General features: G+C 38.1%; 1 protein-coding gene across 4 annotated transcripts in view; it reads left to right on the forward strand.

Annotated features, from left to right (window-relative positions):
• The window catches only part of DOCK4 (dedicator of cytokinesis 4), a 220,588-nt gene extending 206,500 nt beyond the window's left edge, over positions 1–14,088 (forward strand). For 2 of the 4 annotated variants that reach the window (XM_021545259.4, XM_021545260.4), the window contains 7 exons: positions 457–538; positions 757–866; positions 2,011–2,178; positions 4,301–4,373; positions 6,819–6,932; positions 7,921–7,982; positions 11,001–14,088. In XM_021545259.4, coding sequence (XP_021400934.1) covers positions 457–538; positions 757–866; positions 2,011–2,178; positions 4,301–4,373; positions 6,819–6,932; positions 7,921–7,982; positions 11,001–11,426 — 1,035 coding nt within the window. In that variant the 3' untranslated portion in view covers positions 11,427–14,088. The remainder of the gene's footprint in view (positions 1–456; positions 539–756; positions 867–2,010; positions 2,179–4,300; positions 4,374–6,818; positions 6,933–7,920; positions 7,983–11,000) is intronic. The other 2 variants (XM_021545261.4, XM_021545262.4) reach the window with 1 other exon arrangement.
• Positions 14,089–16,746: the final 2,658 nt, after the last annotated feature.

Consider the following 16,746-nt stretch of genomic DNA (forward strand, 5'->3'; position numbering starts at 1 on the left):
CTTCTATTATTTCATTCAGAAATCTCATAACTATTGCTGATGCTTCTTTAAAAACCAAATCTTTAAATGAGATGTTAAACTCATTCACTTAGAAATAACTTTTATGTAACTGTTTTCTCTTATTTAAATTAGAGCATTAATTTTTTACAAATATAGTAAGTAGCAATGGACTATGATGCAAAGTCATCTGACTGTGCATAGACCTTTTTGTCCAGCTGTCACGTTGTGATGTAATAATTTTACTGTATGAATGATGCTTGTATTTATTTAGTATTTGGCTACATCTTTGTGTAGTTAGATTAATATTCCTTATACTGATTTGCTATATTGAATTGCTGATAAGCTACTCCAAGTAGTTAAAAGTTCTTTGTTCTAGTGAAAAGTATGCTATACATTTTTATGTTTTCCAAAACAGTAAATGTGATCTGGTAACAACAACATCTCTTCTATACACAGCCTAGTCCATCTACCTCAAGCTTGAGTTCTACTCATTCTGCTTCACCTAACGTGACCAGTTCTGCTCCATCCAGTGCCAGAGGTCAGTGCTCGTCTGCTGTGGTAAAGCATAATAAATGACTTGTGATACATTACACAGCTGAATTTCTCCATTATGTCACTGGTCAGACATCATATTTAGCCAATTACTTGGGGAATCTGAATTATTAGAGACAGAGGATTAGTTTGTCATAAGCATAGAATTGAAATGTCTTGACTTTCACTGCATTAATTTAATCACTAGACACATTTATATTCTAGCTTCTCCTCTGTTGTCTGACAAACATAAGCATTCCCGAGAAAACTCTTGCCTGTCTCCCAGAGAGAGGCCCTGCAGTGCCATCTACCCTACTCCTTTGGAAACTTCTCAGGTAAGAAGTTTGTTGGGAATCCTTGGAGCACAAATAGCTAAGAAGACAATAAAGGTGCATATTGAACTTTGAGCAGATTCAGTGCCTGTTCACTGTTGTAACTTCTCAAAGGGTTTTTTATGGTTTTATAAGCAAATACTTTAAAATATTTTAGATGTAAGAGATGTGAATAGAATACATAGTGCTCGGTCACATTTCTGCTTGATTTCTTTAGGTGTAAGTCTGTTTCTTTATGTTTACTTACTGAAGTGAGAGAGAGATGCAGAGACTTACCAGATGACACAACCTGCTTGTGTGGAACAACAAGCATTTGTTCAGTCTAGGGAAGAAGACAAAGAATTAAAAACTCCTATCATGTCAGTTGTCCTTGTATAGCTCCCCTTTGTTTCCTTCTGAGAAAGCTAATCCTAGTCACTGTGAGATAATAATCCATTCCATGTGGCAATTCCTGTTTTCCAGAGTAGTTTCAGAAAAGAATGACTGACATTTTGTTACTCCAGAGAAAATAATGTATTGTGTTCTTGCCTTAAAACACTGTTACACAGTTCTGTATGAAATGGAGTATACTGAAATTCAGCATGAGCTTGGTAAACTGGCCAACACTGAATCCTTATTTCATCTTTTCTTCTTCATGGACCTGTTTTCACAAAGTGCTTTTCACAGCTGCTGTTTTAATCCCTGCCATCACACACACCACACAATGTACCCCTTGCTGAAGTTAAGAAAGATGAGAACATACATAGAGTGCTAAAGGCTGTCCTTTCAACACTCTCATGTCTATCAGGAGTTTTACCGCTGATAAAAAACAGCTCCAGGATTCTTTATTTTAGAAATTATTTATTGGTTTCTCATTAGCTCTTTTCTCATTTCTTTGGTTATTGAATTGGTGCTTGATTTAATTTTTAATCTCTTTTCTGTTTAAGTCCTCATGCTATTACCTGAGGGCTTAAGAAGTAATACTGAGGCTTAACCAGACTTAAGGACAGTTCTCAGGAGCTACTTAGAGCAGATAGATCTACTGGGCACTTCATCAGTGTTAGTGGAGCCAAAACAACAGACAGGAAAGAAAGATCAGGAGATGCTCTTTAAATAAAGCGGTTTTACCATTTGCCGCAAAGAAAAATTATCCCATTTTTGCTCCCAGACTACAAACTCTTGCTTTGCCAAGTGGAATGCGACTTCTATCCCCCACTCTATCCGAGATTGCATAAGGGAGGCTGAGGAGCTCGTAGGCCCAGTCTCCGCTCTCTCTGAGACTCGCCCAGCAGGAAAGTCTCCCAATCTGTCTCTACCCTCAGTGTCCCATGAGAGGGTAAGTAGAAAATTAACTTGCTCATATAGTGAAGTATATTTCAAAGATGAGAAGGTCTGACGGTTTCATTCTGCCCTTATAACTATAAATGAGGATTTATCTTTCTGGGGAAAGGTGAAATTTCTTTCTCTGCTGTTCCCTCAGTTGTAAAAATGGACTGTGATCAGAAACAAAATCCTGATTCTCTGCCTTCTGATAAAGAAGGGGAAAAGAATTCCTCAGGACAATTGTAAGGAGATATCTTAGAGATACCTGCAACTCTCATTTAAATTTTGCTGCTCAAACTATTCCTTGTCTTTTTTCATTTCATTCTAACACCACTTCAACAGTGTTGGTTGGAGCTTCACACTGAGGAAAGAACCACCCATTTATTAATTACTTGGTTACATACAGCTTGATGAAAGCAATTTTCACATTAGGATTTGAGCTGGGAGAGGTGAGATTCACAGGCAAATTCCTGAATTTCAAGGCTTTCAGGCCATAGCTACCTTATTTAAGGAAGTTTGATGGACTTCGCAGAACAAGACTACAGCAGTATTTCATCCACTTCCTCATTGAAATTGATGCTCAAGGTTATGTACAGCTGTTTTTAGTCAACATCCATTTGTGCTTGCTTTGTGATCTCTGGCTGAATGGTTGTACAGTGTCTCTCCAGCTCTTCCCATACTCTGAAGAGTAATGGCTGCTGTCATTGACTGGTCAACAAGCCTCCTTAGTTTTTTGCGCTATTATTCTTCCTATTGAAGCTTTTTGAATTTCACGGTTTTGGGGGTTTTATTTCGTGTCTTTAAACATCCTGTGATTGCTCTTATTCTTCCATATGGTTTTATATCTCATTCTTTTTAGTATGTCTTTGTTTCTCTGTATTTCATTCAGCTTTTGTCTCTTTATCTCCTCCAATTTCAGTTGCTGTTTCAACCGTTGTGCTTTACCTTTGCAACAGAAAATGGACTTCAACACTTGTCCACCACATCCTAGTGCACTGCAGACTCACTAGGCAGTGAACACTCAATCCAGACCAGGCAGGAACATATGGTCACACTCTCTATGTCACATCAGAGTACATATCTAGGTTTACCACCTCAGTTTAATGGTAACTCCAGGAAAACAGATATTACGTGACCCAGAATGACTCTCATATGACATACCTACTACACACCTACTGTAGCTGAAAGTGTACCAACAGCATTCTGTCACTGAGATGTTTGAAGTGAAGTTGAATTGGGCTTAAGTGTTTGTTCCTCACTTAGTAACGTGAAGCTGCAACATATTAGATCAATTTTGATCACTTTGCGGCTGGGTTTGCCATCTTGTGGAATCCCAGCATAGTGCCTCACCAACTTAGCACAGTGCTCTGTAAACACTGGAAAGAGGCACAATAATAGGATTTTATTTGCATTTCACAGATCGGCTGATCTTGTTTTTAAAGAAAAAAAGAGTAAGAAAAAAACTATGTCTATCTGTTCCCATTTCCTCTGGAAAGTGCATCTTAATTACTTGCAGGATTAACTGTATGCTATTTACATATGTTTTTGAGACAAACTAGTGACCCATTTGAATGCTGCCAAACAAAATAAATTGTAGGGGATTTTTTTCTATACATTTACTGTGATTTGTAAACAAAATGGATTTTAAGAAAATTAAAAACAAACATGCTTTATGGGTCAGCTCTTATCTGCAAAAGAACTAAGAAGACTGCTACCAAAAAAGTCAGGGTTAGAAAACAATACACAATGCTTTTCTTAGGTAACAGTCATAACTTGAATATTATCTTGTTCAGATCCTGATTCTGTAATGAAATTATTTTAAGCAATCTATTAAGATATCTCTTTAGGAATGAGCTTTATTATGTTTTTTAAGGTGCTGGAAACTGTCAGAACTCAGTACATAATAATCCTCCCTCCAATTTCTGTGTGTACAATTTTCAGAAAACTAGTCTCCTCCCTATCTGTATACACATACTTTAATTAAACTGTTTATGTTCTTATGTGATGCTTATCATTCTACTTCCTAAGCAGACCTGGGCATGAGGGGGGATAATAACAAAAATATAGTTGTTTTCTTAAAGGCTACTTAAATATAACAGCAGCTATGTGTAAACCATGCTGTTCTCAATTTACAGAGAATGCTGTTTAATCATATTGGAGATAGTGCTTTGCCACGAAGTGATTCCAATCTGCCCGGCTCTGACAAAGGTAAGCAGACATGCTACAACATGCCAGTCTTTGAAGAATGAAAACTTAATTACTCCATCATGTTCCTGTGGAACACCAGTTCTTTTGAGTGCATACTGTCATCTCCAAGTGTCAAAACATTCTAACTGACTAAATAAATTATGCTAACAAATCTAAGTGTCAAAACACTTTGACAGAAAGGGGAGAACTGAATTTTGCACTCAAATAAGGCCCAGAAGTTTGCAGGAGGGGGTGATGGAGCAGCAGGTTTCAGGCTGCCTGTGAGACCTATCCTTTCTGCTTCTCAAGAGATACATATGTGGGGAAAAGTCAGCTTCTGGAGAATGGGGCAAAGAGAAGGCAAAGAAATGGACAGAGTTCTGAAGTTTGGTACCTGCAAGTCCTGTTTATCAAATATAACTCAGTGTGCTTCTGCTTACACTTGGATTGAAAACACCAATTTGTGTTTCTCGCATTTTGGGGATTTTGTTTTTAATTAGAGTAAATGAGAAATATATGTATTTCCATAGAAAAAATATTACCTCTTATAATTTTGCACATAGGGAAATCCAATATTGTTGGCATAGTAATTGTTTGCCATGATTTTATTATGTGCCTCACATCGGTAATATGCTCATTTCATTATGGTACCTTTGTGGTATGCTGAATAAAGGATACAGTAAAATAAATGCATAGAAAGTAACTATTTTAATAATATACTGTAATAAGTACTGACCAGGAATCAGATTTTCTTTAATAAGAGCTAGGTTTTATAGATATTTTTGTGTTTACATTTTTATGAAAACAAGGGTGGAATTTTTTCTCAGGGTTGAAAAACATATGAAATAATTTAATATGGAAATAGCAAAACTTTTCCACTGGCCCATGCAGCTAAGTACATCACAGAATTGTTAAAATGAAGTATTCTCTCTTGAAGGCTTTAGCAGACCAAAAAATCCTGACTGCTTGGATGACTTAAAAGAAAAAAAAAATGGCTTGTCAAGAGATTTAGGTATTTGAAGTACCTAGGTCTGGTTCCCGGTGATTTTTAGGATGAGGGCAAAGCCATGCTTTGGTTGGGTGACAATTTACAATAAAAAGCAAATACTGTATTGCATATTTTGGCAACAACAAAGCAAAATGGTCTTCTAGAAAATAGATTATTCTGTTCATTGATCCCAGGGTCAACTAAAGTGCTATTATACTGTAAAAATATTGCTTCAGATATGAGACCAGTGGCTTTTTTACTGTAGTTATTGTATTAAGTCTGGTGTGTAGTGGGATTGCAGTTCTGAGAGCTCTCAGAGTTGCTACAATAGCAATAATTGGTGCCATCAGTTAGCAACAATACTTTGCTTTTTCATTTCGTCTTTGTAAATAAACACAGGGTCCTTGCATGTGATTCTATATTCACAATTGAAATAAGTAAACAAGAAGGAAGATGTCATGGCAACGCAAGAGGTTTGAGGCTTTTAAGGTGGACAATCTTTTGGTGTTGTATTTGGGAGATGAATGCAAGGTTTGAAGAGGCTATTTTCAATTCCTTTTTTGTTTTTAAGGACGTGTAATGAGAGTTCTATTTTTTAAATTAGCTTTTGTCCTCCTCATGTTAAATGCCCTCTCCTTCTGTCTGTCTGACTTCTTTCTGATACTGGTGACATCTTGATGACATGAGATAATCCAGTTCTATCAAGGAAGATGTTCCAGACCTTATGGAATCATTCCATTAAAATCATAGAATCTGATCAGAGTAAAAGACCAAGAAAACAGCCACTTTTATGCATGTCAAGGTGGTAGTCAATTTACATTGATTAAGCAGAGATTCTTGACCACAGATATAAAGTGTGCAGAAATTTTCTCAGTCCATTATAATTTCTTAATTTGATATTTTTTGCTGTCAGACAATTTCTTCCAATTTTTATTCCCTGCATTTTATGCTCTTCTCTCCATCTTCTTTCAATTCTGGATTTGTAGTCTATGCAGGCAACACAGGAATGTTAGCACAGAAAGCTTTATGAAGGAGGTTGATAGGAATTTGGAGAGTTCCTTTCTCTAATCCCTTCTGTATATAAGATGAGTTAATGGGAACAGTTTATGAATAGTCTATTCCCTTCTGCCTGGAAAGCTCTAAATAGGAGTCTGGTGCAAAGACAAACTGATTATATTAAAAGGCTTCAAGCTTATCTCCCTTTGTGGCTGGATTTGCAGTGCACCAGAGTGCAATCTCAGCTGCTGCTGCTGTTGAAGTCTGCCACTGCTGGTCACCAACTGACCTGAGAGCATCAGGCATCCATGAGATTGATGGCTGCTGTTTTAAGAGCTTTGCAAGTGCAGATGTAATTAGGAGAGCTTTTCAGGTGTGCTTATTGAGTTGTTAGGCATTCTGTCTGTTTTTATGCTCACATAAAAGCAAGTCAGACAACTGGGAGTGTTGATGCCTATGACAGTTTTTTCATTCTCTTCCAGCTGTAAACACCACACCCAGCAGCTGGAGCTTGGACAGTGGGAAGGAAGCCAGAAACACATCAGAAAGTGGAAAGCTTATATCTCCTCCTGTACCACCAAGACCTGCACAGACTGGTGAGTTAATGGCCATCTCAGGTAAAGCGCCAGTACTTGAGGACATAGATTCTTTCCACTGTGTTTGATGTTTAACTTCTTGGGCAGGTCAACTTATTATTTGATTTCTTACATGAAAGGCTGTAGAACGGTCTCTGTGGGTATTTTCATCTCGTTAATGTTCTCTGCAGTTTCCAGTACTCTGCCCCTTCACTAATGAATGAGCAGTTTCAGACAGTTCATGTTAGTATGAGGAAGGATGATCAAATTTAGTCTTTTGATTTTATGATAATTGGAGGTTAGCAATCAGAAATTATCACAAAGTATCTTACTGGCCAGAAAACGCATAGCATTCACAAAAGTACATGAGTTCTGTTACTATAACCATTTTGCCTTTCAAAAGATTAATTTCCATTTAAAGGAAAGACTGCTCAAGTGATACTATAAATATAATTGTTCTCAAAGGAGTGAGTAAACATTTTGTGTATTATACTTAAGCCCCTGACTTTGTCCAGGCATGTTTCTAGTATATTTGGAGGTAAATGTTTGATATAAATATATTATGTATTTTCTATTTTCCTTATTTGACTAACAAATACATAATATATTTCTTAAGAACAAAAAGGGGGAGGTTTTTATACTGACTCTTGTTTTTGACTTGTTATCATTTGGAAGATTATAATCAATTTAAAGTGATATAAAATTTGTCAGAAAAGGTAGATGCAGAAATTTTTTATACTTGGTTGTACTGCAAGATAATCCAGAAAACAAAGCAAAATAAACAAAATCTCTAAAATTATTTACAGCTATCAGCCAAGTTATACAGCAGAGGACTGTTGTAAAAATATGGTTAGGAATTTTTGAAACACACACTTGGCTTATGTTATTTTTAAGATGGAAAAACATAGAGATAATGTTTATGTATTGAACTATCTCCTATCTACTTAAAAAGATTTCTTAGTGAAAATTGTAATGCCACAAGTGCACCGAAATCTTCCTACCTTTACAGCATCACCATCAAGACACATAGCCTCCATTTCCCCTTCTCCTGCTGGAAGATCACCAATGAAGGTACTGTCTTATTGTAGTGAATTGCCTTTGTGAGACAGATCTTGTGTGTTGTGAGGTAGATGGCATATATTTAATATACATTATTTGGGATTATATTATGTTTTCTTTTTCTTATCATATACCTGTACAAAAACCAGTATTTTGTCTCCAACATGGAAGAAGGGGAGGTGCCAGGAAAACCTGTTGTGCTACCCCTTAGTCTTATTCTTCCAGTATTCAGAGCTGTTAGATTAGAGGGTCGGTTAGAGAGTATTTCCTTCTTCAATAATTTTAATACCCATTTTCCTCTGCAGGATGATCCAGGGCAGTTGTAAGAAGTTGCAAATAGTTTGACACCTGCCAGTAGGACACATTAAGCATAGGCTATGAATAAGCACTGGCTCTTCTCTGGTAGTTAAACATCCAAAGTAATTTAAGATTCAGGTGAAACTGGGCTGATTTCATTTATATTTCAAGATATTTGCATGTGTTGGTACCCTCATTCTGGTACCTGCTTTTTTTCTGGAAAACTTGACTAGGTAATTTGTGTTTTCCACAGCATTGGAGCACACAAACATGCAGCCTGTTTATTCCAAGCAGAGTACATGACATTGGTCTTGGGGATAGCCTCTGCCACCCCACTGAAGCAGAGATGATTCTGCAGGTAGAAATGTAAGAGTCAACAACATGGAAGGAGAGCAAATAGAAGGGAGCATGACTGGTGTTTCAGCTACTCAGATGCAAGGACTGAAGGAAGCAGCCCTGCCAAAGTAACCCCTCAGCAACTCAATGCCCAACTGATACTGCAGGGATACACATTGCCTGAGGAGGAGAACAGCAGCCTAAAATATTTCCTTTCCCCTTGAGGTCCCTAATTACGAGTCCACACTCATTGTCCTGTTTGCCTTTCCATAAGCCTGTATCATTACTTCTTGTGTCTGCACAGTGGTCCAAATACATAGCAAAGCAATTCTGCTGGCTATCAGAGTGCCTCATAGTCCTATTACCATTCTACTGAAGTGAGCACCAATCCTAAGCTTTGCCCTAATTGCTTACTAGGAAGCTCTTTAGAACATTAGGATCTTGTCCAAAGATGAGTGACCCTTTCTTTTCATTCTGAATGGACACAGTACTGTGTCAAAGGATGCTTGAAGCTTGTTCTAACATCCTTCTTCTGTAGGTCTTGTCAGAATTTAAGCATTTTACAAAGTCTGGATTGCTGCCTGGAAGAGGAATGCTGGCCTAAAATACTTCTAAGAACTGCTGGATCTCACTTTGAGCATCCATGAATTTCCAGGCTGTTTTGGTGTCCAGACTGTTACTTGCTACTGGTAAAAGTAGTCTACACTGTTTTACCAGAACCAAGTGGTTACCCATACAGGCTTTACATATTTGCCATTGTTCTGAATGACAAAAGCAAAGGTCCTTAATCTGGTCACTAAATCTCATCCTAAATATAGTCACTTACTCCAGCTATCCAATATTTTTGGAACTGGAGCCAGATAGATAATTTATTTGAAAACCTTGACCCTGGGTGTTTGTGGGAGTAGAAGTGCAGTTGCAGCCTCCTAACATACAGAGGAATGGAACATGAAACAGGCTTCTGAGAAAGTCTGATATGTCTTTACCAGGTGTTGAGCTTTAAATAAAAGTTGCTTTGCTTTTCCACAGCCATATTGAGGGCTCAGATTTTAGCCTTTCTTCTAACAGTGTGCTAACAGAGAAAACCATCCTAGTACAAAACCCACTGACGTAAATGAAGATTTTTTTTCTCCATTGATTTCAGTGCTCTGTGGATCCAGTCCTAGATGGATAACTAAAATTATCTCAACAGCATAAAGTCAGTGCAGCCAGCTCTGTACATCCCTGCCCCTCTCCTCCTCTTCCACTCCCATCCTTTGTTGCATGACTCCCACTCTCACCTCAAGCTGAGCAACTGAGTATCAACCAGTCTAACAAGAATGGGAGTGAGAAATTTGTCTTTATTTTGATTTCTCCATCCTTTTTTTATCCTGAGGCTTGAGGCCAATAAGTTGGGATTGTCTCAGATTACTCCAGTCGTAATTAGATATGTTGCAAAAAAAATTTTAACTTGGAAAGTGTGGGTTAACCTTTCACAGTTTTCAGCTGAAGTTGCTTCACTGGACTAGAACTGCTCAGTGGTTTTAGGTAGGCCTTTATTGTCCATGCCTTTTATTTGTCATCAGCACTGTTGTTACTGCTTGGGCCCTCAGCTCGTGGTCCCTCACCATCCCTCACTGACCTGTGAGGCTGCTGGTGCAGCCTCTGGCCACCTGTGCCCTCCATATGGCCCTTTTCCCCGAGACACACACAGTGTGTTGTGTTTGTATGTCTAAGGAACACCTGGGAGATGGGGAGAGGAAGGGTGGTGATGCTTTCATCTCCTGCCATTCTGTTGCTGCCCCAAATGGGAGCAGGAACAGCAGAGCAGGGGGCTGGCACCCGGCAGCGGCTCTTACCTTGATACCTGCTTTGTGCCTACTCCCCCAACACTGGTTTTATGGTACACTCAGAAATGACACCATGATGCACTTTTCACTGCACGGCAATGCACTAAAAGCTGTGAGGAAAAGCTTTGGAAACTGAATTTGGGACATTAGAGCCCAGCCACTGCAGTAGCAGCAGTGGCTGGGCTTTGGCATTAGGGGGCAGGATACCCCCAGGTATGTCCTGTGGACGTTGATGCATTCCATTTCCAGCTGGGAAAACTAGGAGTGTGTTCCAAAAACTTCCAGATTTTCCAGGCTATTATGATAGTAAGATAACATTTAAAAACAGTTTTATTTCCACTTATATGAATTACTGGCATGTCCACTATCTAAGGTGTACCCAGGCACTACTGAAATGAGCTTTTTATCAGTTTCTTACCAGGTCTTGATAAACAAGGACGCAACCATTTCTGTTTATCAAAGCTCAGAGTTTTGTGCACTGTATCTGTGTATGTTTTCACTCTGAGCACAGAAACACTCTTCTCCTATATGCCATGTAAATTCTTCTTCTGCCCTTTCATTTGAGCAGGGGTCTGTGCAATCATTCACACCGTCTCCAGTGGAGTATCATTCCTCGGGGCTCATATCCAACTCCCCAGCGCTGTCAGGGAGTTACAGCAGCGGCATCTCTTCGCTCAGCCGATGTAGCACATCAGAAACATCAGGCTTTGAAAGCCAAGGCAGCGAACCAGCAGTGACTGTCCCAAGCTACAGCATTTCCGAGGAGCCTGTGAGAAAAGAAAGCAAAACCCCGCCACCGTACAGCGTGTATGAGCGGACTTTGAAACGCCCCGTTCCTCTACCTCACAGCCTCTCCATCCCACCCGCCGCAGACCCCCCGGCACTGCCACCCAAGCCACAGCTGGTTCGGCCAAACAACCTGGAAAACAGCAGCAGGAGGACTGAGCAGGTTCCCCGGCCCAGGCCTCTGCCCCGCAAAGTCTCTCAGCTATGAGAAGCCACTTTTATATTTAATTGCAACACATTCTTTACTGTTTAAGAAATAATATTTTTTAAAAATTGTAAAACTCATTTAGTTAGGCACTTTAATATTTTGTCCACCTTTTCTTTTGAGTAATTTTGAAATGCTTATTAATATTATGTTGCACATTTGAAATGAAATTACTAATTTAGGTTGCCAGATATTACAGGAAGCATGAATGAGAGGATTTTTTTTTTATTTCATGGTGGTGAATACTGATAAATGCTTTTATTTGTTCTTTATTTTTATTTGAAAAATCTAAAACCCTACAACTCTCATCTGAGTTAGCTGAATGCTTCTTACAACATGCAGAATATACTGACTGGATCTTTACTACTAGAGATAAATGCACGCTTTCTAACAAAGTAGTCTGTAGACTAGGATGTTTCTGCAAGTAGGCTGAAAGTTGTTTCTCTTACCTGATGAACAGGTTGTTCATTTCAAATGTATCTGGCAAAAATGAGATAAAATGTAAGTTATACAGCAGAGGACCGTTGTAAGAATGTGGTTAGGAATTTTTGAAACACACACTTGGCTTTTGTTATTTTTAAGATGGAAAAACATCTGTATTTAATTTAGCATACAGCACCATTCTGGTGAATCCCGAAAAGGTTTTGTGCCATTCATGTATGTACCTGACACATCCTTTTTCTTTTTGAGGTGCAATTTACTTTTATTCTTCCAGTTAGTGTATTTGTTGTTGTTGTTGTTGTTTTAGTTTTGTTTTTTTTTTTTTTAAGCTAGGAGTTTTCTAGTGAATGCTCTCTGCTGTTCTTGAAAGTTCAGCCTAAAATTTGTGTATGAAATAGGTACAACTCAATTGTTCATTTAACTTGTGTACAAGAGTCTGTACTGACTATTATCAAGGCAATTCACTAAATGAGCCAATTTTCAAAAATGCAAATGGCTGGTTTACAATCCATGTATTTCAAAAGCTAATTGCAAAGGTCATTAATAATTTTGTAAAAATCTAGCAAAAATTCTGAACAATTCCTTGGATGTGTATGTGCCATTGGAGCCGAGCTTTTTATTTGCTTCACTATCATCTTTATTGTTGAGAATGGTGTTTGGACTTAGGTTGTATTTTAGTGACTGGCATCTGAAGAGCTCTGGAAAGCTAATGCCAAGACATAGGAATGTGGAGGAAAAAGAAAAAAAAAGCACCTTCTGTATGTATGTTTTGTATCCTCTTTCTTTTATTGACTGTTTAAATGTGCTTGGGAACAGATGTGTGAACTGCATTTTAAATCATTTTGTTAAAAAATATTCTCCCTCTTTTGTTGGGAAGCTCATGTTGATCTTAGCTGTGTTTGATTTATTGATAGTTTAACTGGAAGAAAGTGACCACTTTTTTATATTCTCTCAATTAAACCTTCAGCAGTTACAAGCTGTTGACAGTAGTTATAGAAGTTTTCTATAATAAATGTTCAAGTATTTTTGTACATAATTGGTAAATTTTAATAAGGAGTGTACCATTATGTGAAAAAGAAGAAAACAGTTGTGTATGCAGTAAGATTGTTATAATTATGCCAAATACTTTATGTATGGAAAAAAGATTATTTGTAAATATGTGCTTTTAACAATAATTCTGCCATATTGACTTTACAATTTTGAATGTCAGAAAAAATAATATATGTTAAAATATTTATGTTTTAGTGAAAGTATTCATAACTTGAAAAGGAACATATGAATTTTAGCTTTGTATCTTGCTGATTTCAAAGTCTGGAATTCCTTGAACTAGCTTTTGCTTTCTACTATAACATTTTTATGTCTGTAACCACATCATAAAACCTGTAGAAGGCTACATATTTATGCTGATATAAAGAAATAATGCCTGAAATTTAAATAAGGTGTCACAGTAAGATAACAAAGCTGCTCTGATTTTTTTTCCACCCATGTAATTTAATAGATTTTGTTGACTAGTGCTTGAGCACAGTACAGTATGAATCAGTGTTATTTGCTCTTGAAGCCTTTTTTTTGTATTTCTGGCAATAAGCAGAGTTGATGAATTTATAATTTGTGTGCATTACTGGTCAGCTTTGCAGCAAAACATTTCACAAAGTCTCTGTTTACCTAGACACTTATATTGGTTGCTGCATAATATTAGTATGAAATAAAAGAACTTGCTTAATCTTTACAGTACAACTTGTTTTCTACAGAATGAGAGATTCTAATTCAGCTAGCCACAGTATGAAAGTTCTGACTCCTTGTCTTGCTTTTTTTTTTTTTTTTTTTTTTTTTTAAGTTAAAAATCTCCTGATTGAGCTTTCTCCCTATTTGGACCCGTAATTGCTTTGTGAGACAAGGTGGGGAGAGTATTGACATGCTCTTTTGAACAAGTGAAGAATGCAAAATTTACTAGAGAGTTCACTGTAAATTAACCTGCATAAGCATTCTGTTTTTATAACCAGGACATCAGAAATACTCTGAACAATAGAAAATTATATAAAATTGACAGAGTACTCTTAAGCCGTGTTAACACATTTTCTGCTTAGCCAGTTTTGATAAATTGATTCTGTAGATCATTTTTTCAACCTGATTACCTATAAAAAATGTAGTATGAAATTTTGTTATGTATGTTGCAACACCCACTGCTTGAAAACCTAATGTAAATAAAGGTCTTGTTTGAATTTTATGTAGTAGTCATAAATATAATTTTACCACTTTCTGGATGATGGTGAGTAATTCAGAAGCTCATACAGAAAGACCAGTGGGAACAAGTTGCTCTTACTGCTCGATAGCTTGAACATTAGCCAATGTGTGCATAACAGGTGACATAATCTTGTATTCAAATACCATATTTGAGAGGCTGCAGTCTCTGGGATGCCAGAGAAACATCCTCAAACTTGGCTGACTGGCTTCAAAATGACACAGTTCAGACTGGTTCTCATGATGGCATAATAGCTCTGTAGTGTGAGTAAACTCAGTTATGCTGTCTTAAGTCAGATCCTGTGTGAGGCCAGTTGCTGTGCCCTCAAAGAAGGACACAAGCTGAAGTTACCCCTCTTAGTAAAGGTTTCAGGGCAGGGCAGTTATGGCCCTGCTCAGACGGAGCAGGGTATAGTGAAAATCTTCTTTCATATGAAAGATCTCCTCATATGAAAGTGGCACCTTGCCCACCTGCCTGACCAACCTTCCTGTTCACTGATTGTCCAACAGCACTTGCAAAAAGAACAGTGACAGAGCAAAAACATACCAATAGGCAGGAGTCAGTGCCTGAGGTAGAGCCCTGACATATGCTGGCCAAAGGCAAAGTCCTGTCTCGTGGGATATTGTGGAAGGATGGTTGCCATCTCTTGAGATTCTGACCTTGAACTAGATACTATGGGAGAAAGCTCTTTTCATATTAATTTGTCTTTACCTTCTCTTTGACATTTTAATTCAGCTTTTGACATATACTTCATAGAAGAAACTAGAACAATTAGTTCGGATAACAACAGAAAAAAATATTTGGAATTAAACAGCTAAATAGGAATAGGAAAGGTTTAGAGCTGCATATCTTGTGTGTGCAATAAGCACCAGGTAAGAGACTCCTTCTGGGTGGTAAAATAAGACTGCTGAAGAAAGAACATTAAATATTTTTTTAAGAAATGATTGCTCAGTAAGGAAATTTGTGTGTTGGTTTTAACAGGCTGAGGGCTGTCAGACTTCAGTGGGGATGCAGCCTTCCAGGCATAGCTGGGCAAATTTACCTAGGCTGGAACTTGTGTTAAGGACACAGTTCCAATCTCCTCTTTAATTGACTGATATACTGATATTCCTCCCAGGAAGACCGTTAGAAGAAGGTCAACAGTTGGGGAAAAAAAAAAAAAAAAAAAAAAGGTGCAAATAAAACTTAGGCAAAACCCTTGATGGCTGACAATCCAGGTGTTTTTTGACTCAGCCAGGAGGCATGATGGGAGAAACCGAAATGTTACCTGAAACTGAAGCATCAAGTACATTTCTTTAGGCTATTTCCTAGCATGATGCTATACCAGCCTAACCACTGGTTGAGCTGAAGGGAGTGGAAGGGAAGCTGTAAGTCCTGACAAAGCAGAGGGTGTTTTTATTTTACAAAGGCCTTGTGGTGGGGGATCTTCTCTTTTGCTGTGGCTAACCAGAGGGTAGAGAAGACTGACTGTCTTGAGTTGCAAAGGCAAAGAGTTTCTAAATAGCAAATTTGAATACAAAATATTCAACTATTTCCCTGCTAAACAGTTACTTTCTTAACCCATGGTGCGTAACATGATGCAGTGCATTTTGCAATTAACATCTCAGTATTTTAGGGAGCAAATGAATGTCAAAATTTCATAGTAAATAACTTCTCTGATACCTCATAAGCTGCTGAAATTTTGGTTAAATATTTAAATCTTTTACATCATTGATTTGCTATGGGAAGTACATCCACTTCTGTATTCCAATTTATTTTACTTCTGGAAAAATCTGCAGAAGAACTCTCTGCATTACATTCTTGCTTATATGTGAGAGACTACTATCGCTGCTAGTTTTTGTTGACCTCACTGACTTCCCTTGAAGTATTTCCTCTTGCTTTTCAAAAGAAAGACCATCAGCAAGGAGCTACTTCTGCCTTTCCTGCAGGGAAGATTTCAAAGGCACAGCCTGAATGGGATGCAGCACAGCAACTGTTCCCAGGGGGAACTTATAAGCAAGGGCTTTGGGAACAAAAGCTGAGGGGGAAGTTTACCCATAAAGCTGTTCCCGTAGGAGTTTGTGTTCACAGACAGGGCAATAACTCAAGGACAGGGACTAAACTAATTTACTAAAATCAGGAGGTAATGTCCAACAGGCTTTGCTAAAGGTGGAGGCTCGGTCCCAGCAGGTCCTGTAAATGGGAATCCTTTGCCTTATTTCCTGATCTTTTCATGAAGAAAGTAATGCTAGGTATACAGACAGGGTGTGGGGGGGGAGGGTGTAAGTTTTATTTTAGGGTTGCTGAACATGGGTAGGAGCAGGGAAGAAATGCTGAATCTATAATGTGAGCCTAAGTTGATTTGAGAGATCATTCCTCTGGGCCTTTGGGCCACGTTACATTCAAGGGATGTAACTTGTGCAATGATTTGCCCTTAAACTCTGAATGTGCTCTAGAGAGCCAGCTGTCCATCTGAATTCCTATGCCAGACTCTTTTTGCCGTGTGTTGTGAGAGGAGGGCTTGTTGCAGGTGTGCTGGAGCAGAGTCTGATGCAGCTTGATCTCTGTGCTTCTTTTTTGAGATATTCAGTTCACCTTTGTAAGTACAGTGCTGTGGTAAATCCAAGAAAGTGATACAACACCCAGTAGAATTAATCTGAAGAT

The sequence above is a fragment of the Lonchura striata genome, chromosome 1A (assembly GCF_050655825.1).
Source record: "Lonchura striata isolate lonStrDom1 chromosome 1A, ASM5065582v1, whole genome shotgun sequence".
Lineage (NCBI taxonomy): Eukaryota > Metazoa > Chordata > Aves > Passeriformes > Estrildidae > Lonchura > Lonchura striata.